At 30.4% G+C, this 27,104-nt stretch overlaps 1 protein-coding gene across 6 annotated transcripts in view; it reads right to left on the bottom strand.

Moving 5' to 3' along the window:
* Window positions 1-9,001: 9,001 nt before the first annotated feature.
* LOC141528388 (putative aminopeptidase W07G4.4) overlaps window positions 9,002-27,104 on the bottom strand; it is a 72,613-nt gene continuing 54,510 nt past the window's right edge. For 4 of the 6 annotated variants that reach the window (XM_074244433.1, XM_074244434.1, XM_074244438.1 and 1 more), the window contains 4 exons: window positions 20,049-20,401; window positions 19,687-19,965; window positions 14,757-14,996; window positions 9,002-9,749 (listed from right to left, as the gene is read on the bottom strand). In XM_074244433.1, the coding sequence (XP_074100534.1) occupies window positions 9,300-9,749; window positions 14,757-14,996; window positions 19,687-19,965; window positions 20,049-20,401 (1,322 nt within the window). In that variant the 3' untranslated portion in view covers window positions 9,002-9,299. Of the gene's footprint in view, window positions 9,750-14,756; window positions 14,997-19,686; window positions 19,966-20,048; window positions 20,402-25,107; window positions 25,212-27,104 lie in introns of all 6 variants that reach the window. The other 2 variants (XM_074244439.1, XM_074244436.1) reach the window with 2 other exon arrangements.

The following is a 27,104-nucleotide window of genomic DNA, read 5'->3' as shown; positions in this document are numbered from 1 at the left end:
TACGCATGCGTTGTAGATACTGTCTAGTAACTGTACAAAGGAATAGAACAGCCGTAAATACTTTAGGCTTTTTAAATTTGAAAGACAAATTTATGGGATCATGTATCGAAAGTTATTTTAGGAATGATTGTAATTTGGGTTTGCTATAAATTGATTGATATTTGTAGTTTTTAGTTTTTGAGTTTGTAGTGATTTAGTTTTTGGGCAAGTACAACGCCCGAAATTTTGACTTTATTGATTTTTTATTAATTTTAATGATTTTTTATGATACTCTTTTTGCTCATGAAAATTTGGAACCTCATATAATTGGAATTTTATTTATATTTTTAAGCCTGATTTATTTTTTTATTTATCGCATAAGAATTTTTTGTAGACAGAATTCAAAAAAATTTTTTTAAAGAAAAAAAAATACTACAAAATTGTTGGGCATTTTTTTTTTTTTTTTTTTTTAGAAAATTAAATTATCAACAAAAAATTATTCTTGTGAATTTTTGGGATTTTTTGTACCTTAGGAGAAATGAGGATGTTACTTATAAATTATTTTCAGATTCTTTCTAGTAAATAGTTTGACATATTAAGTAAATTTATTTGAGTTATTTTTAGCCGACTTCGAAGCTTAGGGTAGCTCGTAATTTGGCTTGAAGTATCATGTTTTCACTAATGATACCTGAATATCCAAAATCAGCTTTACCAGTAGGATTAGTACCATATTAGTGAATTCTACTAAAAATAAACTATTACAAATAATAACTTCTCGTAAAAATAACTCATCTATGTAGAACTCGGCTTTTATAAGTTTAATTAATTTAATTGTAACAAATTACTCAATACATGCTTATGGAAAATGAATAATGAGATTAATGTTAAAATAAAATGATAAATACATAATTAGAGTAAATATTTGGTTTAGTTACAAAATAACATTGATATTGAATTATTAGAATGATATTTCATTATTTCGACATGTTATCTGCAGAATGAATCATAAAAATATTAAACATTCAGAAAATAATCAGAAAGTCATTTTTATGTTATTGAATTAAATTTTTTCTTTTAACGTAAATTAGAAAATTTACAAAAAAAATTGCCTTATTTTAAAAATAAACAGAAATAAACTTTATTATAACGAAGAAAATATACATCAATAAATTAATTTTCTTAATTTTACGAGACTTAAAATTTATCAGTCAATTTAAAAAAAACTACAAATTTAGAAAACAATAAAAAGTTAAAAAGCTTTTTAAGAATATATCTAGAACAACCTTAAACGAAATTACAAAATTACAATAAAAATAGTTTCTCAAAAGAATTATATTCATTTTTAAAAAAATTATGTAAATTTTCACGTCAAATTTCATCCAAAAATTTTAAGTACAATTATTTTCAAAATTTACATTATTAAATCTGTTGATAAAAAATTTGCCTTGAATTGAGCAGAAAAGTGATTTAATTAAAAAAAAAAAAAATACAAATTATTCAATTGTCGACCAAAAATTTTTTGTACTTTTGATTATACGGTAAGCCATCATCCCTCCATAAACTGTAAAAGCCTTTTCCAGAGCTTCCTTAATATTGATACAGTTTTCAAAATTCTGCAAGCATGAGGTCAACTCATCTCTGGATTTATGAAGCAAGTCAAAGCAGGTCAAGTCAGTCCCACTCACAGGCATCCATTTCAATGTCTCAACTTCTTCTTCACATTTTGCCCAAAAATCTTGAAACTCATCTTCATGCTTAACTTTCTTGGCTTTTTCACAAACAGGAATACCAGCCACCATCAACCTGATGATATGTTTCTTGATAATCATAATATAGTTTCCATCAATAGGCTGTCTATCATAGAACATAACACCCTTCTCAACAATATTGACATCAACACCAGCATCCAACATAAAAGTGAGAGCTTCCTCGTTAGCCCACCAAATTGGATAAAAGACAACTGATTTTCTATACGTGCGTTTTTTATTTTGCATAGAATCCAGATCAAACGCAGGATGAGTCATTATAAATTGGATCATTTTTAGATTATTACTTGCATAAACGGATATTAATACACCGTAAGTAATGTGGGCACCTCGTGCTATTAAAAATTCCATCATTTTAAAGCTTTGTCTTAGAACTGCCTTCCGTAATGGCGACAGAAACTTACTTTTAGCATCCAAGTTGATTTGAGCTCCCATACTAAGTAAGTATTCGACCATTTTGAAATCATTTAGTTCGATAGCAAGATCCAACAGTGAAAATGGCTCGTAAGAATAAACCTGGGGCACAGATCCGCGGTAATTTACAGGAAATCCATCTTCCAATATTCGCTGCAGGTAGTTATATTTCCTCATGGAAATTGCTGCATAGACGATTGGTCCACAGTCCGCAGTGCTCGACCATAAATCCACTTGGTTGTCCAGAAGAAAGTCTACGAATTCATCGTCATCTTGCAACATAGCCCAGAAGATAATTGTAAATTTATTATATTCAACATCCTCGTCGTCATCCACTTCTTCGTAGTGATCCTCTTTCTCATCATCATCCTCATTTTCGTTATCATCCTTATTTTCGTCATCATCCTTATTATCGTTACCATCCTCAATTTTGTCATCATCCTCATCATCATCATCATCGTCTTGCTCATGAATGAAATTGTTTAAAATGTAATTTTCTTCATTAATATCATCATAGCCTCCACTTTCAAGATTACCAAAGAACAAATGATTAAATTTCTTGTCATAATAATTAGTCTTGATCTTTACAAATGTATTGACCGGCATGTTGCCTAACATTATTTCACAGCGTAAATATTTATAAGAAACTTCTTCGGGTATAATAAACACCTCAATATTCTTCTTAACATCATGACTATGAATTGGTTTGCTGGATCCGCTTGGAATGCTTTCAATCAGTGTCATGCTTATTAAATGTTCGAAAAACTTACGAATAACGTTTTTTAAATTATTTTGAGATGAATAACTCGTAACTATGAATGTGAGTAATCATGCACTGAATAATCAACTCGTAGTACGCCTAGCCGCCAATTTTTAGGCACTGCAAATTTCGGTCACATGACAAAATAAAGGAATTGTAGTACTAGTCTGAAAAGTGGGGAAAAAATTCAACAATTTTGCACATGCATTGTGTGTGAAACAGCTATAGTTTATTTTGGGAGAGTGGAACTAAAAAATTATAGAGGAAGGTGCGTTTTTGAAGTATTACATGTCATAAAAAAATTAATTTGATTCAAGAGAGAAATTTTTGAACCAAATATAACACGTTGAAGAATTTGATTATCTTAAATCAAGTCAAAAAATTCATAATTCAAGTAAAATTTACTTAAATTGAAAATAATTTCTGAGATTAAGAATTTTTTGACTTGATTCAAGTTAATCCAATTATTCAAAATTATATTCTTAGGTTAAAGATTTTTTTCGTAAATTGAGTTAATTTTTTTTTTTTTTTTTAGTAAAATTTCGTTAGGCGCGATTAGAAGGTAATTGGACGACAATGCAACGGAAGTTCGTTACGGCCATATGGCGTCATGTTTCTGTACCATCCGGTGTTTAAATATTTTTGATTTTGTCAATCAATAATTTATAAACAAATTGATCAAAAATTTTTGAAAAAGAAATAGTTTACAAAAAATATTGAATTGGATCATCATAAAAATCATACAATAGAACTAATTATGGATTAATTATACATGCAAGTAACTAAGGTATTTTCAGTATACTAGTTAGTAAAGTCGATATTTAAATTGGAAATAACCGAAGTAAACTGTTTTGGTACTTTAGCTATGGATACTCCCTACCTCTCAAATTAGCCCTGTTAGTGTATATCCTCTAAATTAAAATACATGGATAATCTTGACGTTAGTCAAAAGTCGAAACTCGCAAAAATCGTGCCACGATTCATTATTGGTTCAAATTCAGGCGCGCGCGTAGCACGCTATTCAAATTTCTAGTTTATTATGAATGCATGTGCAGCTGACTCAATATAACCTTGATTTCATAGCACTAGACATAACAAGCTCGCTTCGCTTGTCTTCACTCTTTCAAAAATCCCGCCATTATCTCAGGCGACCAATCAACAACCGAATAAAATAGTCACAGAAGTGACGTAAAACGATTCAACATCCGGCCATCAACTTTTTAGAAGAGGATTAATATATTGTTTTATCCTTGTAGTAATTAAAAATATTAATACAGGTTTAAAAGAATCTCAACTATTCTTCATTTCAATTGTCATAAACCAATCATGTCATATTTAAAGGATGATAGTAATTAAATTATTGTTTTAAAATATATTGTGGTCAACGATAATAAATGTATATATTACTAGTGTTACATCACCGATACCCGGGTAAAATATAAATCATCTTCAAACTGTCGTTTATTTAAGATCTTAAACGTGACACGAACAAAGACTATTTTAAGAATCTTTTAAGACGCCAAAAAAAAAAATTCCAAGGGCAGATTTTTCAAATTTGTTATGAAAATTAATTTTTAGACATTTCTTAGACGATTCTACGACTTTATAATCGATTTTTTAGTACGCTATTTTTTAATTGAATTTGAAATTGTTCAAAAATCGGATAATTTTAATTAAGACTTTTTTAAGATGCTTGGTATTAATGTTCCGAAGCTCTGTCGCTCTTAGCTCATCTTAAAATAGTCTCGAAATTTTTTTTAATGATTTTTTAAGACTATTTTGAGATTTTTTTCAACATTATTTTTAGATTTAATTCAAGACTATTTTTAGATATTTTTCAAAACTATTTTAAGACGCTCTGTAATAATTTTTCGTAGCTGTCGCTGTGATGTCATCTTAAAATAGTCTGAAAATTTTTTGATTTATTATTAAGAATATATACTTCTGAACTTTCCGCATTACCGTATTCCAATGGTAACCTATCGTCAAATATACTTTATTTTAGCGATAAGTTACCGTACAATAACGGTAAATTACTGTTCGATCGCGGTCATTTGCCGTACAATCTCCGTAATTTACGGTATCATACTGTATTACGGTAAATCACTGTACCTACTGTATCCTACCGTAAAGTTGCCGTACATTACCGTACTCTACCTATCTACCGCACTTTGGATCTATCAGTGTACAGCTACTTTAAAAATAGTACTTCTTAAACTATTAAAATAAAAAAACGAAATAATTAATTTACTATTTATTTCTTATCACTACTATTATTTGTTACCAACTATCATATTTCAAATACGCGCGTAAGTAACCGATAAGCCGCGTCTTCATGCAGAGTACTTGTTTATGAATAATATAGCAAAATATATTCTCATAGCGCAATTCGTCAGTACCCACTCCGCTATCGTGCATGTACATACTCTCTTTCTTTAGAAGAAGTGAGAAAATACACTCAAGTAACGCGTTCAGCCTAACCTCTAAAATATACGCAATAGAAACAAAAGCTTCTTAACAATGAGTGCAAGTTATTTATATTAAAAAACATCGTAACAATAAAAGCAAGTTTGATTTAAAATATTCGAAAAAAATCTCAAATATTACAACATGGTAGTTGATGTAAAAAGTTCTTTTCTCTCCGATGATTTGATAACTGGTGATAAAGAGAAAAAAAAATTGTACGGAGTGCGCATACCCGGTGACATGAGTTATGATTATTTACGCCGCGAAATAATATTAGGAACAATTTCTGTGAACACAATTGTCCGCATTGCATTCATTCATTATTTAAATATTTATAAGCCGTTATTAGATAGTACTAATTTTTGCGATGTCACGGGAAATTATAATGATGATGATGATGATGATGATGATGATGATGATGAAGACGATTTTGATGATTCCGAATTCGAGCCTGACAACTTGAATGCTGCTGCTCTTCCTGCCAATATGAACATGACTCTCAATTTTGGTGGGAATCCATCGAGTCAAATGTTTACAAGTATGCCACTATTTTCACTGAATTCTAATGACAATGACCTTATGGATGAGATGGGCTCCAAAAGTTTAACAATCCTCCACTTCGCTATGCTGTTAGATGACGATGCACTGTCGGAATACCTCTTAGACAACGAAGTAGACCTAATGAATACAACAGATGATTGTGGGCCGATTATCTTCCTGGCGATTGCTAAAAAGAAACTAGACTACGTAAAAAGAATCCTTGATTCTGGATTCTTGATAGACTACCGTGCTCCGGCACCAGAGCTGTCGTTGCTAAGCTCTTATTCAGTACTAGAAGTTGCTGTACGCTCAAACGACTACAAGATCATCGAATTCCTGATCAGCCAGGGAGCTGAAGTCAACGTCAGCGAATCAAATGGAATGGTCTCACCATTACTAATTGCAGCTCGAAGAGGTAATGTTAAAATGATGAAGTTCCTGATAGACCACGGCGCTGTTGTCAATGAAGAGGTGCTCAAAATCGCTTGTCAGTGTAACATGAGTCTGAAAGTTATCAAGTTTTTATTGTACAACCCGGCAGTGAAGCTAACTTCTGAAGGAAATAATGAAAACCCTAATAAGTCTAGTCCTTCTAATCCTGGTGAATTTCATGAAAACTCGATTCTTGCTTGGCCATTGACACATGGCCATAAGCACATAATTACTTGTCTTTTGAACGCTGGAATCGATGTCAATGTCGCTAATGTGTATGGGAAAATGATCTACGAAGCTCCTGGACTTAATAAAGGCTGTGTTGAGATGATCAAGAAACACTTGATCAAGTTAATAATAGCTGGCTTTGAAGTTTGTGACAGAAATAGGAAGAATGTGGGAACTGGAGAGTATGCAGTATTTTTTGCAAAGTGCCAAAATGAAGTTGATGTTATGAAAATTATTCCTGTTAATGGGACTGATTTAACCTGCTATGATTTATTGCGAAAAGAAGAAGAAGAGCTAACTGTCTGTTTGAAGCATTTTAAAAATTGCATTGTTTTGGAAAATTACTTGACCAAAATTTTTCCGCTCTACGGAGGGATGCTTGCCAGTCGCTTAAAAAGATGTATCAATCAGGCTTCTTAAATAAACGGTTGTCATATTATTATTATTAAACTTTATTGTAATAATATTGAAGTACTATTTCTTATTTTGAATAGAGATTATAAAGCAAATTGTATTGAATTTTGTAAAAATATATTTAGATTAAAATTCTTGAGGATTGTTTTGGAATTTTTGAAAGATTAATAAAATATTTTTCGGATAAAAGTCTTGCAAGAATTATTTGATTCATTGTGAATTGAAGGATTTAAAATTCTTCTTAGGCTTAAGGAAGCTTTACAATCCAAAGAAATTTCCATATCTACAAATTTTTGCTGCTAAACTGATTGTAATTCCTTCTTCAGACTGGTCGATCTTTACAAGCATCGAATGTGATAATTCTATGCTTGTTATCTTGTAGAGCTACCTTTGAAGTATTTTTTTGTTTAATAGTAGCCTACTATCAGATAAAATCGGGTAGAATTCATAGAATTTTTCATATAAAAATTCTTTGTAAAAATAATAATTTTTTTTTTTTGCGCAAACAATGACGCTTTTGATTAAACTCTATCTTTTCATATCATATATTTTATTAGTTTGTTGTTTGTATAAAATTTCAGCTGCATTATTTTTTTTCTTTTTGGTAAACTAACGCTGACATAAGCAAACCTACGAAAATATTTTTTAAATAATCTTATCAATTCAAAGAACGTATCAATGGATTTAATTTTAAACTTTTACAAATAATAAAGTGTTAAATAATCTAAAAGCAAGTAATCGAAAATTGACCATCAATTTTACTTTTTCGGAATAAATGAAAAATTTTTGAATATTTCTTACATTTTTAACATATTTAATAATCATATTGTAAGATAGCAAGTTAGCGTCAAAACTGTTGTTGGTATTGCCAGAAGGACACTTAAGAGTGGTCATCAAGGTAAGCAGGATCTTATTCCGCAGTTGGTAAAGCAGCCACTGATCTTGTCGATCAAAGATAGTGACTTATAAAAGATAATTCAGTAACCGGTTGATAATATCTTTGATGGTAAAGAAAATCTACAGCATTAATTTAAATGCAAGTTAACAATCAAACTTGTCGTTAAATTACCGTTCAATTTTACTACAACTTGACTGAAATACTTGTATAGCGAATCTTGACGTCAAATTGCAGAGGAACTTATTGGCAATTTAACTGAAATCGTTTGCTTTGCCAATTCCTTCCATCAAGTTGGTTTCAAATTGCGGCCGTAGATTGACAGCAAGATTCAGTTAAGGTGGCTATCAGGGTAGATATCATCACTTGAGTACAGAGGAGAACTAACATCTGGTGAAGTCTAGTTGGATACATTTGAATGAAATTGAATCTTGTTCTAGTACTTTTATTTAAAATAATTTTCTAAATTAGTAAAAACTTTATTTATACGATTTAATTGAAAAAATGAATTGATAAAAATGATCAACTTTTTTCATTGAAGTTTTTTATGAGGAATGAAATTACACATAAAAAAAAATTTCACTAGAGCCAAGAAAATATTTTTCTTCCTAATTATTTTCTTGAGCAAAAGAAAATTTTTTTTTGACACATGAAATTTCACTTATCCTAACAAAATTAATTCTCTTGCTTTAAGAAATACGTATATTGATCCAAGAAAATTTATTTAAGCTGAAAATTAGGCGGAAAATTCAGCCTCTTGCTCCAAAAAATTTAGTTCTTAATAGAAATAAATTTTCTTGTCTTGAGAAAATTTTTCTCTTGCTCCAAAAAATTAAATATCTCGATAGAAATAAATTTTCATGAATATTTTAATTGATTTACATGTCAAATAGGAAGATCAATTAATATTAAATCATTTTTTTTTCATTCACTATGTATAATTGCACGCTAAAATAATATAACATGGGCATCAAATATTCAAGAGATAAATTTTCTCAAGGTGAGAAAATTACATCCACCAAGAATAGAATTTCACGAGAAATTTTTACTTCGGTCAATACAACTTCGATCTTTCTTCAGGCACCCGAAAATTTCATTGAGCCCAGAATTTTGTTCTCCAATCAAGAAATTTTTCTTTATGTGCATATTTCTCTTAAAAAAAAAAAATATTTTAATCAAAACATTTTTTATACCATTTTATTTCTACAAAGATAATACTACAAAGATAATAAGAAAATTTCATCAATTCTCACATTTTAATGAATGATAACCACAAATTTTCTAAAAAAATTAATAAAGAACTAATATATTTTTTATAAATTATCAAAAATTCAATAATTTCTGTAAAAAAAAGTTTATCATATGAAAGTACATAAATCATAAAAAAACGTATAAAAACGTGAAACTATGCAGTTGACAGACCATTTCGCTTGTTACCGTGATCATTACCATGATTATTCTGAATGTTACCAACTTTAACATTGGTTCTCGGAATTTCACATTTGTCTGAGTCAGCACAGGGATCCTTTGATAGCGATTCTGGATACGAGATGATGGGTAGCGGATACTGGATAAATTGAGGATTCTGGGAGATATCACCAACAATTCCGGTTGGATACGAAGACGTGATGGGAACCGGTTTAGATTCAAGCTCACTGACGTATTGCATCTGCGATTCTAGTCGATACGGAGGGTCCCTTTTTAACGTCAGACACTTGCCTTGTATCAGGTAGCAGTAAGACATCCCCAAGATTGGACTTCCCTGATAGATCTTCGATAGATCCCGATCCATCGACAGATGCGAGGTCAGTCCGATAAATGTGAACTTCAGTGGAATTTCACTCTCCAGGCCATGCTGCAATGTAAAAAATTAAAAAAAAATAAAAAAGTGATTGTCTAAAAATTTCAGTAGTTTTCACAGTGTTATACATTTTTATAATTATTGCATCAGAAAGTGTTGTACGATCGAAAAATTTTTTTCGCCTCACTTTGGCAACTATTTTTATTATTAAACCCTCGTTAATTCACGGAATCAAGATATTTTGCATACTTTGGGAAAGATAATTTAATGGAGATTAATACTATGATTTTCAAAAATTTACTTAGTGAAATAAAAACAGAAAAAAATATAGGAATAGTTCAAAACATTTTCCCGTCTGTCATGTGTAAAATCTATAAACACTAACTTGCGAAAAAATCAATTACTCAAGTCAACTTTTTTTTTAACTCCTTGAAGAAATTGTAGGTCCCCTACCGCAAATAGCTACACAGAAAAAAATGTTCACTTGAACCATGAAAATATTTTTCTTCCTAATTATTTTCTTGAGCGAAAAAAAAATTTTTTTGACACAAGAAATTTCACTTATTCTAACAAATTAATTCTCTTACTTTAACAAATACGTATATTGATCCAAGAAAATTTATTTAAGTGAAGAAAATCTGATTTTGAAAAAATTCAGCCGCTTGCTCCAAAAAATTTTGTTCTTGATAGAAGTAAATTTTCTTGTCTTGAGAAAATTTCTCTCTTCCTCCAAAAAATTAAATACTTTGATAGTAAATTTTCATTAATATTTTTATTGATTAACATGCCAAATGGGAAGATCAATTAATATTGAATCATTTTTTTATTCAATGAGATGAATGAAATTTTTTTCTCATCTAAAGCAGGTGGCGCTGTTTCCCTAAAGTATCAAAAAATCTTGGTCAAATATAAAAATTTATTGTATCAAGTATTCATGATAATTTGAATTAAGAAAAAATTACTTTCACCAAGAATAGAATTTCAAGAAAAATTATTACTTCGGCCAACACAACTTCGGTCTTCCTTCAGGCATCCGAAAATTTTCTTGAGCCAAGAATTTTGTTCTCGAGTCAAGAAATTTTTCTTTCTGTGTATGGACAGAAAGAATCTTTGTCTAAGAATCTTTCAAAATTGTAGTTCTGAGTTCCGCTTTTAGCAGGAGCTGTGTTTAGGCATTTCTCAAGATATTTTGAGGTGAGACGATTTATTCGATTTTCATAGAATTTTTAATAGGAGATTCAATTGGGCACTTCCGGCCAAAATTTGAAATTTCAGCGGAAATACCCAAACTAAAGTCCTGTTAGAAAATTCGATGAAAATCAAATAAATCGTCTTATCCTAAAGTATGTTAGCAAATGCCCAAACACAGCTCCCGCTAAAAGTGGAACTCAAAATTCTAATTTTAAAAGGTTCTTCATGGAAATTGAATTTTGGCACACCCTAATGTAAATCAATGTCGTTCAATTGTAATTAAAAAAAATCATCATTATCAGTCGTGCACTTTTAGATTTAAAAAAATTTATTTGTTATTATATTCTGTTGCCGCACTACCAGCAGTCGATAAAAAAATAATGTCACGTCTGATATGTGGCCATAATGGATCAAGTATAACCCTAAAAAAGGTTATTCCGGTTAGCAGCCATTACAGAACCATAAAAATGAATTTCTCGAGAAATATCTTTACAGTTTTGTCGTGGATATGATAAAAAATGGATGCTTAACTGTATTAAGAGACTATAAAATATACAGCGAAGCCTTTTTCAACGTTTAAACGACTATTTACTGTCAATATTCACACTTCTATATTTTGTCGTAAATTTGAACTCTGCGTATAACATATAAGTGATGAGTGGTAAATAAAATAATGCGGAGAATGATATGATGTGAAGCAGTAAATCAATATTTATCATTAGGTGATAAATTATTTTTTTATGGCGACGTATCTTTCATAGAACAGGCAAAGCAAGAACGATTCGAGGAATTGGGTTCCAAAAATCATAAAAACTTTGTATGAAGCTCTTTTAGGAGGTTTTTAATGAACTAAAGAATATAAGATGCGATTTAATCAATTTTTTATGAATATACTACGAAAAAATTATCTTGATTCCAGAGAAAAATTCTTGAGCCAGGAAAATCATTTTTAAGAATTTTATTCTCTTGAATCAAAGCGAAAAATTCTTGAACCAACAAAAATTTTTTTATTCGAGTCAAATCGATGAAGTTATTCAAAATGATTTTCTTGTTCCAAGAATTTTTCTGTTGAATTAAGTTTATTTTTTTTCAGTGTAGTCATAACTTATTAAATTGATAATTTTTCACAAAGCACATTGAGAAATTATGAGTTGTTTTCTATTCCAATTTATAGATTCATTCCTTATTATGCTCATTAGAACATTAAGTAAGAACTCTAAAATTTAATTGATTCATTTCTTGACATAAACTGATAACAAAATTAAATTGTTAAAAGAGAGAAAAAATTTTAATTTAAAAGTGTCAGTTGAAAAAATTTAATTATTTTGAATTCAGAAAAAAAAATTTCAATTAAGAAATTGATTTAAACTTGAGTAAATTTCACTTGATTCAACAATTTTTCTGCTTAATTTACATACTTATTTCTATAAATATATAGAAAATATCCTATATCATATAAACATCTATCACCATATAAACATTCATTCCTCGAAATAGTATTCGATACCATGGATTAATTTTGAACTCTGGCAATAAAATAATGACGCATATTCCAACAATTTTTTTTAAATATGTCCATGGGTATTCACTTCAGATACTGAAACTCAATTATTATACGAATAAGTTACAAAGTAACGACTTGTCATAAATTCTTAATTACAATTAGAGAATCCAAAGGATCTTCATTAATTTTTTAACAGAAAGTTTATCTTAATTTCCTACGACACTGTCGCTCATTTATTGTATCTATGTATTATATTATAAAAGCAGATCAACATGATAATTTGAAATGTATCTGTCGCTAATTCCTCAATCGTGCATCATTTGCATCCGGAGTGTAGAATCTATAAACTTGGAGTAAGTATATGAGATGTGAGATGTGACCTTTGCAAAACTGACGACTCTTACATCTTATACATTATACAAACTTAAACACTTGTGCAGTAAGTTTAAGACGTTGAATTAAATGTACCGGTTGCACTGTTAACGAAATTTACGAGTTGGCGAATCTAAACAACTTTAATTCACGACACGACAACTTGGGTAATTAAGCCGGTTGAAAATGAGTTGAGCTTTAATAGTAGTTTAAGCAGTAATATAGAGTAGCTAAGGGTAGTTTTACCAAAACTTCTCAGCTGAAGATTATTGTCAAGACCAGAAATTAAAAGAAAACAAAATTTAATTAATACTTTTACTACTATTATGTTATTCACTATGGTATTCATTTCAATGCTATTTAAATTTGACTAAAATTTTAAAATAATCATTATTCCAAGTGCCAAAGTATTAATTAACCGAGCGTCGTAATTACCACGATAACAATGTCATTCGAATGGAAATAAAAATTTTATAAGTAGTTTGAATTTAATTTTAATGGGAGTTGATAAATCGATTAGATGCTTTGAGTTGGCTAATTGTACGGTTAACTTTTAATGATTTGCTTAGAGGATGTAAACCTTTATTTAATGTTTGTTCAGCTGGAAATCGTTGTTAATTTTGAGTTATTCACATTAGTTTGAAGTTAGGAAAGTAAAAACTTCAACGCTAATTATTATGTAAGTTATACCTTCTTTTAGATATACAAGCACTACAAAGTTACTATGATCATAATCCATATGAAATCATATGTGCTTTTGATATGAACATATCTCGACTTCAAAGATATCCTCATTTACGAATAAAGGCCCTAATAGGGGTATAAGCATAGTGAACTTGCCCTTGAAAGATATCGGCACGATACTGCAAGGATTTTCAGGTACTAATAAGATTATAAGATCCTGAAAGTTTCAGATCGCTAATCCATTTGGTATTTAAGAAAAAGCCAATTTTGTAAAAATCAGACAAAATTAATATTCTCAGGAACGCACCAATCGATTTATTTGAATTTTGGATATGTTATGGGGACTAATGGTAGCTTCTAGGAAAAAAATTAACAGCTATATCAGTTGATAAAAACCTCTAAAAAAAATAGCACTTTTGTTTTAATTTTGATTTTTAACTACGATACGATTCTGGCACAATTATGAAACCATTTGTTTTCGAATTCCTCTTTTTTTATGGACTTATGAGTTTTTCAGATTTTAAAAAAAGGTACGCCATATTGCAAAAAAATAAAAACAATTTTTTATGCTAATATTTACTTTATTTATGTATTTTATTTTTTAATCTTAATTTTCCTTACTTATAGATATCTTTTATTTTCGTATTAGATACTCAATTCTGAATCACAAGTTAAATCTTAAGATGTTTATAAATATCAACTAAAATATTATTAAACATTGCACACTTATAACATCAGAAACAGATTTTAGTTGGTAATTTATAAATAAATAAATAACAACAAATGTTTGAAAAGTATATTCGAAAAAAATTAATCGTCACATTTCATCATCACATTTATTACAAATTATTTTCTTTTTATTTTTTTTCATAAGAGCCAGTCCCTAATATTGCAGCTTTTCATTTCTCTTCTAAACAAAAAAGATTTTCGAAAAAAACACTGCTACGTAAAAGATTTTTTAATTATCTATTTTATATCAAAGCGTTTTTTTCGAAATTCTCATTTGTTTAGAAGAAAAACATAAAACTGCAATTAGCTTTATCATCACGAGTGCAACAAGAATAGTATCGTTTCTGACGGTGAGTGTGACGCAAGAAAAAGATGGGATCGGCTGATAACTTGAAAAAATTTTAAACATGTCTACCCGAAATAAATTTTGAAATAAAAGATACTAAGCTTGTTTAAGGCATGCAAAATGCCACTAAATATCACTGTAGTTAATTAATTCAGTACAATACTTCCCCGTGGTGATGAAATATAATTCATGTAAAATGTATGTAAGCGGAGTGTTAATTTGTGTAAATATATACCTTGTCCAAAGCAGATGTCATTATGAGAAAAGCCACAGGACTTTGTTGGCAACGTTCGCGTCTTGTTATTGGTACATTTAAACTTTGTTTTATGTCATCACCTTCCGCTGAAGATAAATGGGCGGCAAAATCTTCTCTGCGCATACGCGATACTTCAAATGGATCGCCGATTAAGTCACCAGAGACTTCTAGTTTTTCAGCGTTGTTTTCACTTCGGGCTACTGCATTGTCAATTGCTATCTGAATTTAATAAAATTTAACATTAAGATTCAAATATTTGAAATTCTAATTATCGTCATGACACTAAAGTCGACTAAATTGCATTTTAAATTAGATGTATAAGCTATTTCATTAATTTATATACCAATCATTAGATTAAATTTAGCTCAAACAAATCGTAAGGTCACGGGATTTGTTGGATTAGAGGCCGTAAGTTCGACGATTTTTACTATGTTTTTTAATGAAAATAATAAATAATATTATTTTAACTTTATAAAAATACTAGCTGTTGCCCGCCCGCTCCGCTGAGCACTTTATAGAATTGTAGTTTTAGATCTAGACTTTAAATTTAATTGGAGTATTATTTTGACTTGCACAGTTTCCGCATTCCATCGAATCGGAAGTAGAATTTATTGAAATCCGTATTGAGATGATCTCTACATGACAAATAAAAGATCCTTACCAAATTTGCAGCTTTTTGAAGCTATATTTTAAAAATTAAGATTTTTTATTGTTAACACCCACCCCCGCGATCTTTATTGGAAGTGATTCGGTGTAAGATCCGTTCTTAAATCATTTTTGTATCACATGTAGACGACTCCTATTAAATTTGGAGTCTATAGGAGCTATAGCTTGGAAATTAAAAATTTTCATTGTTAATACCTACCCCCGCAACCCTCTGTGGGGTGAGATATCGTAAAATTCATTGATAGATTATTTCTACATCTCTTACAGAAGATTCCTACCAAATTTGAAGTCGATAGGAGCTATAGTTTGAAAACGGGAATTTTTCATTATTAACGCCCCCGCAATCCCCCTTGTGGGTGGAATTTCGTAAAATCCGTTCTTAGCTGACTTCTACTCGGCGAAAGGAATATTCCTGCCAAATTTCAAGTCTCTAGGTCTTATAGTTCCCGAGATATCGTGATGAGTGACTATATCTAATGAAATACTAGCCCCAATATATTAATTTTTTGCTAACATATAATTTTAATGTGAAAATAAAATACAAAAATATTTTAAAATAGTATTATTTATGCATATTATATGCATGCAGCACATTAAATGAGTTATTCAATATCTTTTGATAATTTAAACATGTATATACACATAGGGGTCTCCTATGTTTGTAGATTTCTTTAAACACCATTAGTGCTGTTGGCACTGTTCTATTACTTAGACATGCAAATACGACAGATAACGGTTTTCACAAATTATATTAATACTATGTAAATCTACTTGATTTAAGAAAAATAATTTCTTAAGAATTTTGACTTTTGCTTCGAGATATTAAGTTTGAAATAATTCAAGAAGTATATTCACAAGCGAAGAAAATGAAGGAAAAAAGACAAAAAGTTCACCATTCATAAATTTTACAAATTCTAGCAACTACTAAAATTTTTTCAAGCAGAAAAATCTATACATCATTATGGAATTCACATCTGAAGGATTAAAATACTAAGTAATAATATTTATTCAAAATGTTAATGACTTATTTCGAGAATATTTCAACGCCCTGTTACTATCGACATCATCAAGTGTAAAATATGTTGCAAAATAGATTTAAGTAAAATGTTTGTATTTGTTTTGAGTTTTTCTGCTACTTTGAAAAAAAACTTATCTTCGAAGTCACAATATGAAATTCTTGCAGGAAAACGAAATTACAAAGAATATTGTTTTTCGACGAAAAATTTGATTGTATCTCACGAAGATAATACACTTTTCGTCGTAGATTTTGAACTTCTTAAGAACATGAAACGAGTTTCAAATTATTGAATCAAGACAACCAATTCTCTTCAAAATAATTTTGTTCTTGCAAGAATCCATGGATCAAAAATATTTCTTTTTAGGTTAATTGAATATATTTTTTTAGTTTTATGTTAGCTAAATACACAATTTTATGATCAAAATTAGTTTTATCATTAGATTAATCTATTTGTAATGCTTATTCGCTTTGGGCTAAGGGGCAGGGCAAAGCGAGTTTTTAAATAGTTTTTATTTTTTATTAATAAAAAATTCTTAGGCCCAAACTAAGACAATATTTCTATTTAATATTGAAGTTTGATCACTACTTTGTGGTATAGAATAATATTCATCAGTAAGTTGAAGGAAAACTAAAATTTCTAGGTCTTCTTCGTTAGCTTACCCGCTTTAGGCCACCCTCCTCTAATAATTGCATACATAAGTTTCATTGAAATGTAAGCATCAAATTAGTTGGTTTGTATCCCTCTCAAGTTGAATTTTTTGAGTGATAATGACAAAAACTATTGTGTATTATTCAGCCGCTCAGTGGCGATTCCAACAATGTCGATTTTACGATAATCACTTTAACACGGATTGATGAAAACGAGTGTAACTTATCTTCTTTGGCTTCGCTTCGGCGTAAAGTCAAAATTACATCCGTTTTCCTAAATTCTCTGCGGCCTTATGACGTAAATCATTATTTCTATTTTCATGTACAGTGACTCAAATTTTCGTGTAAATGCTATACGGTTGTAACAAAGTCCGTGAAGATCTTGAAAGCGCTCGACCTTGACATATCGAAAGTAAAGCACTTCCTTAACCGCTTCGCGTTATGGAGCATGCAAAAGTTTTCGTAATAATGGTCAAATTAATAAGACATAATATTTAATTATGAAGTTTTTGGCCTAATTTTCTTGATTATGCGCTTAAATTTCGGGACCACGATGTGACAGTATTCAATAAAGATCATGTAACAGTAATGAATTTGCCGTAACATTAATTATGATAGTTTAACGTTTATAAGTAAGTGCTGATCAAAACTTAAAATCTGAAGTTCAAGAGTACCAAGTCTTTGAAAGTAAAGTAAACGCTAAGTGACGAGCGATAACAATCAAGACTTTATTATTTTTGCTTATACTTTTATAAAACGGTGGATCAAAAAATGTAGACACGCCTATAAAGAAAATTGAATTGCCCAAGTTTTAAAACTACTGAAATAAAGTTGAGTGATGCGCTCATGTAACTCGTTTCGCTTCTGCAGCAAATTAAAGTAAAAAAAAAAAAAAAAAATAGATAAAAATAATTTGATAAATCGCAAGACTTTGACGAATGAGATTTCATAAACTTATTAAGAAACTGGACACGGGAAAATAAAGAAAAAAGAAAAAGGAGATACATTTTATATTTTATATCACTTCTTAATGAATTCTTCACGTTGAATGAAACCCACGGGATGATGGAAATATAGAAACATTTTATTGCTCTGTCCACAATTTTCTCGCTATAAACCTTTGTGTGTATGTATAGATATATACGAAACAAAAAATTATGAAGATTACAAAAGAATCTCTAGAGTATATACGATTGCAACAGATGAAAATGATTGAATTCAATTTATTTCATCAAATAAAATTGGAAAATATAAAAGATGATTTTAATTCTTTTAGTTCCAAAAAAAAAAAAAAAAATAACTAAAATTCTATCTCATAAATTGTCACTTACTAAATATTTTTTAGATGATTCAAAAATTGTTTTTGTCAAATAAGACTTCTAAAATTGTAGAGTTTTTTGAGATTAATTTTTTGTTAAGTATGTTGAATGAAAACAACATCAGTCAGTAAATTTAATGAAAAGTTAAGAATAATTATCGGAATAAAGAAAAATTCTATTGAAAGAATTTTATTTTAACTTCTTAATGTCTTACTTACCACTCAGGAATTCTTTTCTTGAAAATGCCGAATGAAATTTACAGAAATTGTTTGTACAAACAAAGCTCAAATGTTTGTTAAAAAAAAACACTCTTCTAAAAATGCCAGGATCTTTTAAGATTAGTATAAGGTATTTAACAAAAAAAGTTGAGCCAAAATTTTAACTGCGAACTCCATTTTTGAGGATTGTCAAAAATTCAAAATTTGACAAATTTGGCATTTTTCAAAATTTTTCTTTAAAATATTTTTTTTAATAGCCCTAAGTGTCCCCTTTCAAGCAAACATAAGACCATTCCTGTATCTTTAATATCGTTCGAGATATTACAAAAACAAAATTGAAAAACTGGAAAAATTGCGAAATTTTGAAAAAATTTTCTACTTTTGTAACGTTCCCACTAAATTTCAGTTTATAAATTAACAAAAATGAATTTATTTTATTAAATATCGAAAATTCCTAGAATTACAACCGCGTCGTAAGGTAACGGAAATCGCTTCCGATAACAGTGTCGTCGAGCTCCAGCCTAATCGTCAGCGTGAGAGTTGGACTCTGATGACTATTCTACCATAGAGTAATCTAAGACGCAGCGTTTGCATTTTCATTATTGTTTTAATTATTGTACTGGATGCAGATCCAGAGAAGTCAGTCAGCCGACAAACATCTGAGGCCCCGGACGTACGTCCGGAGACCAACTGACTCCACCTAGTTTATTTGAATTTTTATAATATATTTAATCAAATGAAATTTTGTATTTTAATTTAATTGAACCCGAACAATAATCTCAAAATTTAAGAAAACGCCTAGCAACTGGCTCACCTGGGGGTCTATCGACTCCCTAATGAGGCCAACCTGGGATTTAAAATGATTAAAACTAGTTATCTGGAAAACCCAAAATTCCATAACGTAACACTTTTTTTTTCTTTGGTAGAAATTCGTTGTATGATAAAAGGAAACTTCTGACCAAAATTTGTCCAAATCGAAAGGGGTCGATTTGACATGGAATGGCCCATATATAAGTATAAATAAAAAAAAAAGCATTTACCGTATATCCATATCCAGGAGCCAGCTTGGCGTAAGTCGTTACTGAAGCAACCGTGAAAATATGAGGATTAACCGAGTGTACCGCTATTTTCCTGAGATGAAAAAGAGCATCTGCGATAGACAATCTACCCTCAACGTCGGTGTCGGTGATGCGGACTCTCCACCCAGATTTAGCGGTAATCACTTCATCAGCTACGTACCCGTTTTCTCCGGTGCTGTTGCGGATAACACACAAGGCAGCTACAACTTTTGTTGTCGGGGGCTGCAGGAGATTCACTACCTTCAATTTGATTAATTGACTTGATTAGACAACAAGTAATAAGTGAAATAGAATAATTAATCATTGGGGAGCAAAAAGAGTACCTGCATAAATCCCACGCAAGCAGCAATACCGCATTTGTGTCGTGATCCTCCGGATAAAGAACTCGACTCCTTCATTCCAGTGCCACCTGTATCGTAAGTCACCCCCTTACCGACAAACAAGAGTGTCTCTGTGATTTCGTTGGGGTCTTGTGGTTCGTAGGTGAGATATATTATTCTGCCGCGGTGTCGCGGTATCATTGAGGCAGCGCGATTAACTGTTGCAAAAAGTGGATAATCGTAGAGCAGTGTTTCTTCGTCGCTTATTACTTGGATGACAACGCCAGTTCCGGAGAAAAGGTCGGTTATGTATTCCTCTACACGAAGGGGTGTCATTCGTTCTGGATCAGCTCCACCTTTTTTTAAATAAAATGGATGGTTAATAATATTAAAAAAGTAATTGCATACCTCATAAGCTGAGCTTTGAGGTGGTGCTCTACTCTCGACATCTCAAAAAAATCAGTTTTTTCGAAACTGATATTGATTTCTTTTTTACTTGTATCGCACTTACAGGATAATATTAGAACACTTATATCAATTCCAATGATCTGCCAGACACATAAAATATATTTCAATAACAATTATTTTCTTTAACATAGTCAATAATAACATTAAAAGTAATCTTTCCTGGACGTCCGTGTGTCTGTGTTTATGGAACTGTGTATGTGGCAGGAAAATTGGTCGAAAAAATGATCGTATCGGAATAATTTTTTATTTATAATCTAAAGTAATACACCGCGGATTTTCTCAATTAATATGAGCGTCAAATTCACTGTCATTTAACTATTATTTATAAAGAACTAAGATACGACTGCATTTGTATATCTAATAAGGCACCCGCGGGTAATAATCAAGGCCCAGTGATAGAAATGCTATTTAAAATAACCGCTTCCGCTAAAGACTTCTCTAGTAGAAGCGCCTAGGGTAAGTGTGGGTATTACCGCGGGTGCGAGTATTACCGCGGATTTTTTTCATTACATTACAAACTAATTGAACACAATTGTTTGTAATTTCAAAAAAATTCAGCAATAAATATATTATTTCTAAAATGTAAGTAACAAACGACCCGGTATGAAATTTAATTATTTAGTTTGTTATAAATGATTAAAAATTGATTGATCGTTTGAAAAGAAAATGTCATCGTTTTTTTTGCAGTTAGTGTGCATTTGTAGGTTCGAATAAAATGTGTTTTTCTATGAAATAATGCTTTGATATCTATATTTATTATATCTCAGAGTAAGATTATACTTTTTAATGCTCAAAAAATCTAGCAAATATTGAATTTTAATTGATTCTCACTTTTAATTTACTGCCGCGGTAATTGTCACGAACTTTTGAAGCATGTCAGTAATACCGCGGTTTTTGTACTTTACCACGGTAATAGAAACATCTGTAATATCAGACGGATGCGACAACTGCCGCGGTTGAAATGTACTTAGTTATAACCTTAAAATTAAAATATCTCGTGTTGTTGATCTTATAGTAAACAGATACAATGGCAAAAACTAACAAAAGTTTTAAAAATAAAAATAAGCAAGTTAAAAATGTAAGCTTTAAAAAAAAAAAATGTAATTACAAGCATGAAAATTTACTATTGGCAGTGAAAGAAGCACAAGAAGGAAAAAGTATTGCAGACCTATCAAGGAAATATCAAATACTCGAATCAACGATAAGAGATAGAAAAATTGGTAAATATGCAGACAAACCACCAGGACCATCAACAGTACTTAGTGCTAAAGAAGAATGTGAACTTGTTGCTTGGATTTTTTTGTGTACTAGCCGAGGATTTTCAGTTACAAAACATCAGTTAATTGAAAGTGTAAAACTAATATGTGATCACGATAAGCGAAAAACTCCTTTCAATACTAATCGACCAGGAAGAGGTTGGTATGATAGTTTTTAAAGCGTCACCCAACTGTGTCTGAAAGAATAGCTGAAAATGTATCACTGAATCGAGCTAAAGTATCTGAGGAACACATACGCTCATGGTTTACAGAAATTAAATCTTATTTAAGTGATGAAGATCTACTTTCAATTGATTCAACCAGGATTTTTAATTCTGATGAAGCTGCTGTTTCATTGAATCCAAAGCCACCAACTGTTCTTGCTCCAAAAGGTTTAAAAATGTATATAATGTTGTGAATAACAATGAAAAAGAAAATGTCACTGTGCTAGTAACAGCCAATGCAGCAGGTACTCTTGCTCCGACTTTGGTGTTATTTAGTGGACAAAGTTTACCCAAAGATGTTGTTAAAGTAGCACCAGCTAATTATAGTTTTGGTCACTCGGAGAATGGTTGGATGACAGCTAAAAATTTCTATGAGTACATAGCAAATGTTTTTTATCTGTGGTTGATAGACAAGAAGATAAAACTACCAATTATATTATATATTGATGGACATTCTTCACACAATACTTTGCCTTTAAGTGAATTTTGTCGTGAGAAAAAAATTATTCTAATTGCATTGTATCCTAATTCTACGCACATTCTTCAACCTTTGGATGTCGCTTTGTTCCGTACTTTTAAAATGGCTTGGCAAAAATCCTTTCAAGCTTTTTGTCAGAAATGCGGTACTGTAAGTATTAAAAAGTGTCAATTTGCACTTGTGCTAGAAGAAACTTTTAAAAAATTAGATCTTAAAAAAATCATGGGACATGGATTCAAGGCATGTGGACTATGTCCCTTGGATGTAAATGCTATTGATTTTAAAAAAGTTTTCAATAGATTAAATACTTCATCTAGTGAAACAATAAATAATTTAGAAAAGACAGAAGAAAATACAAAGAATATTGAAGGATTAACTTTTTTGGAAAGTTTAATCGATAAAACTAAACTGGAATCGTTTAAAAATCATGGCAGCTCTAATTGGACTGGACCAGAAGAAGATAAAAGTCTCTTTGAAATATGGTATTTAGCAACGAATAACAAAAAGATTGATCAAATTGTTGATTTCCCTGAGGTAAGTTGTGAGATGCATAAAACATTAAATATTTGGTTTATTTTTAAACTTATTTAATTAAAGAATTGTTATATTTTATAAATTTTCAAAACTATTTTCTTCATTATATTTCAGGAGAATTTTTCACTTGAAGGAACCACAATGTCTCTCCAAGGAAACCACCTAGAAGATGCTGACAACATAACAATACCACTAGAACAAAACTTGGAGCCACTGAATGATCCAATAGTGCGATAATTATTAAATATTATTAATTATACGGTCAATTTACACGATAATTAAATAATGATTCACTGCTGCGTTATTTGATACTTATAAAAAAAATTAATTTAGCACTATTTTTTTTTTTTTTAATATTAATCAATTTATATTTACATTAATCAATTTTTTTGAATATTAATCAATTTATATTTACATTAATCAATTTTTTTAATGTTAATCAATTTATATGTATATTAATCAATTTTTTTTGAATATTTATCAATTTACATTTATATTAATCAATTTTTTTTAATATTAATCTATTTATTTCTGCCAAGATAATAATCTAGATCATTCATTGGTGTGTTTGAATATCAACTGATAGAATTTAAGAAATTTGTAAATCATGTTTCAAATAAAAAAAAATAATTACGAATTATACAGGCTATTTTATTATTCATCTATAATAATATTTTTAATGAAAAATTTTCAGGGTGTGTCAAAAGATGATGAGACCATGGAAAATGATAACGTTGATTTGTTATTGGGATTGACGTTTGATATTAATGGAAATCTGATTCAAGATTTAAAAGCAACAGAGCAATTGACTGCGAATTTTCTGACCCCAGAATTACCAGTTGTGATTGACTCTGACCAATCTACAGACATTCTTTCCTCAACACCAGTCCCCGAAGATTCTGTCCTCTCCAATCAAAAAACTCCAACCATTTCACTAATACCACTAGAACCACGACTTTTGGTGATTGAAGAAACTCCAAATGTCGCTTCAGACGCTATGTAGAAAGAAGTACCTGAATCAGGAGAAGTTATTCCTGAAAAGTCACTAGTCATAAGACCAAACATTCTAGAATTAGAGATTCCCAGCTTTGATGAAGCTCTAACAACTTCTGAAAATTTCGACAGTAAAAAAATTCTTCCACTTGAAGATGTGTCTAATAATTGTGACCTAGAAGTTGGAAAATTCTCTGATCCATTTCAAAAATTGTTACATTGGCCAAGATGTGATCTTTCAAAAACAAATAAAAAACGTGCAATTAATTCGATTAAAATTCCATCTGTGCTGACCAGTACTCAATGGCAATCGATTAAAAAAGCCAAAGAAAACGAAATACAGTCAAAGAAAGAAGCAATAGTTTTAAGAAGAAAAATGAAAAATGAAAAACAAGAGATCACGAAAAAAGAAAAAGAAAAAGAGCGTGTTCGAAATGAAGAAGAAATACTTAGAAAGGAGCAAATAAAACTCGAGAAAGAGAAACAAAAAATCATTAAACAAGAACAAAAAATAAAAGAAATTGAAATTAAAAACAAAATAAAAGAAGAATCATTATTGAAAAAAAAAAGAAGCAGCTGAATTAAAAAGACAAATCGCTGAACTTCAAAAAAAAGAAGCAGAAATGAAAAATAATGATATTGACTGAATTAAATATTTTTATATAACTAATAGTTTTAATTGTATTAGTCAGATATACCAAAATTGAAACATGCTGTGCCTTATTAAAGTTAAAAGTTCATTTTTTTAAAAAAGAACTATGTTGTTTTTATTAAACGTTTGTCCTTATAATTTATTCTATTAATTTTTGTTTCATCAGATTCCGCGGTAATTGTCACACGGTAATTGTAACATCCACGATAATTGTAGCGCGGTGATTGTCACAAGTCATTTTAAGGTCCGCGGTAATACTAGCACTTGCAATTTTTTTTTCAAATGTTGATTATTTAATAAATTCAACATTAAATCATACTCTTAATTTTTTTCAAAGTTTAAAATAAGTTGATTATTGATAAGAAAAAAAAATTAAGACGATATTTTATAGTGAATCTTTGAAATATGATTTTAAAGTTAGACGTACACATCAAGCCGCGGTAATACCCACACTTACCCTAGCATAGAAATGTCGCTACAAGTTTATAGAGTCCCGATACAACGTTCCTTGTCTTCTATATTTCATCATCCGACATATGCTAAAGTAGCGCAGAAGAATTCCTAAAAAACGATTTGAGTAAATGGTAAACATTTTTTATAATTTTATATTTAATAATTTAAAATCATTGTTCTAATTTTTATTAACATCTTAAAAAGTACACGGAAAAAAAAATATCGCTCTCAGAGCAATAGTGTAATGCTATAGTAACTATCCCCACTCAACCAACTGTTAGAGTTACTATAGCCATCTAGTAGAGCGCTCTGGTAGGAATACAGTACTTGGCTAAAATAGCTAAACCGGTACGCTGAGAGAGCCATACGGGATTGCTGTGAAGGGTAAATGCCTTGTTGAAGTCTCAGATTCTGCGCGCAGTCTTGTTTGTTGACATATTTTATAACCTCCAAAATTAATATAAATATTTACTAGCATTCTGTAATTCATATGCGACTGTCAAGAGTATATTATGATTATGATTAGGATTATGATTAAAAAAAACTACTGTATTCCTGCCAAAGCAATCTACTAGATGGCTCTAGTAACTCTCTAACAGTTGGTTGAGTTGGGATAGCTACTATAGCATTACTATGTTGCTCTGAGAGCGATATTTTTTTTTTCCGTGTAAGATAAAAAAATTAATTCTTCTTTTTTAAGTCATGAAATTTTTCCTCAAATTTTTAAAAAATGTTAAATATGTTCAATTCCATATCAATAGCTCGTACAACATAAGCAAAATATCAAGCATCAATAGATTAAAAAAATTAAATCAATCAAAAAGCTTTTAATCTTTCAGGTGCAAAACCAAAATTCTGAATATTCTCTAATTTAAATGAATCTGGTGATTGTTTAGAGTCACTATCCCAACAATAATTATCACTTTCCTGTGAAAATTGCCGTTTTAAGGCAATCGAATTATTAATTTCATCACATTTTCTTCCTTGGTGTTTATAGAATTCATTTTTAAGCACCCACTCAAGCATGCTTTGAGCACTATCATCAACGCATTTATTTCTACCACTATCTTCATGCGAGTGTTGCCCACAATTACTCGGTTTATCGATGACCTCCTGATAATTAAACCGATCTAAACATATCACATTTATCGCGTCACCAATGATCGTTGTCAAAATATTTTTTTTCTCCGAATCCTTAACATAGATAAATTTAACCCCAGAATTGATCAGCAATTTATTAAAATTCGATTTAAACCTTCCCAATATTTGGGTACCACTTAGCCATTGAATTCCATGAGTGTTGTAAAAATTGTCAAAATTATTCCTTTCTTCGGGTTGTAGTTTATCATAGTGTCCGTAAGATTTAAACACGTAGGATTTCTGATAAACAACGTCACCAGTACCGCTCAATCCGTAGAGACTCAATTCTTTGATGACGAATTGTTGAGATTTGTTATTGTGGCCCGCGAAATCTAGGATGAGGTGATCGATATATTTGGACGTCTGGACCGCGGATGAATTTTTCTCCATCAGCCAATTGGCCATAACTAATGCGTTGTCTTGCGCACAGTAACTGTACATTCGATCGTGATATTTGCAGATCGTTGTTACAATTTCCTGGGTATTGAACCCGATATCGGTCAGACACTTGACACTGCCGTCGAATTTACGGTCCATAAATTCGTTCAATAGTTGGATTTTTTGAGGGTTTCGCACGTAGATGGTGTTCTGGATCAATTTCTGCTTGAATATACTCGATATGTACTCCCTAAGTGACTCAAGTGACGCGTGTCCGACAAATTTTTTTATTCCATATTTGTTGTAATAGTTATCGTACTCCCTTTTCGATGGGCATTCAGATGACGTCGGGTGCTTTGTTATGATTATTTTTTCAGTTCTTACTTTTCGTAATAGCACATCGCTCCGACAGAACTCTTTTATCATAAATTTGTTTTTTATGTAATATCCAGTAAAGTCTATCACTACCTTCATTTTTGTAAC

This window comes from Cotesia typhae, unplaced genomic scaffold, assembly GCF_013202065.1.
Source record: "Cotesia typhae breed Kobodo isofemale line unplaced genomic scaffold, CoteBio_Ctyphae contig_43, whole genome shotgun sequence".
NCBI classification, from domain to species: domain Eukaryota; kingdom Metazoa; phylum Arthropoda; class Insecta; order Hymenoptera; family Braconidae; genus Cotesia; species Cotesia typhae.
The sequence above is the reverse complement of the archived record's forward strand: the minus strand, read 5'-3'. Positions and strand labels throughout refer to the sequence as shown.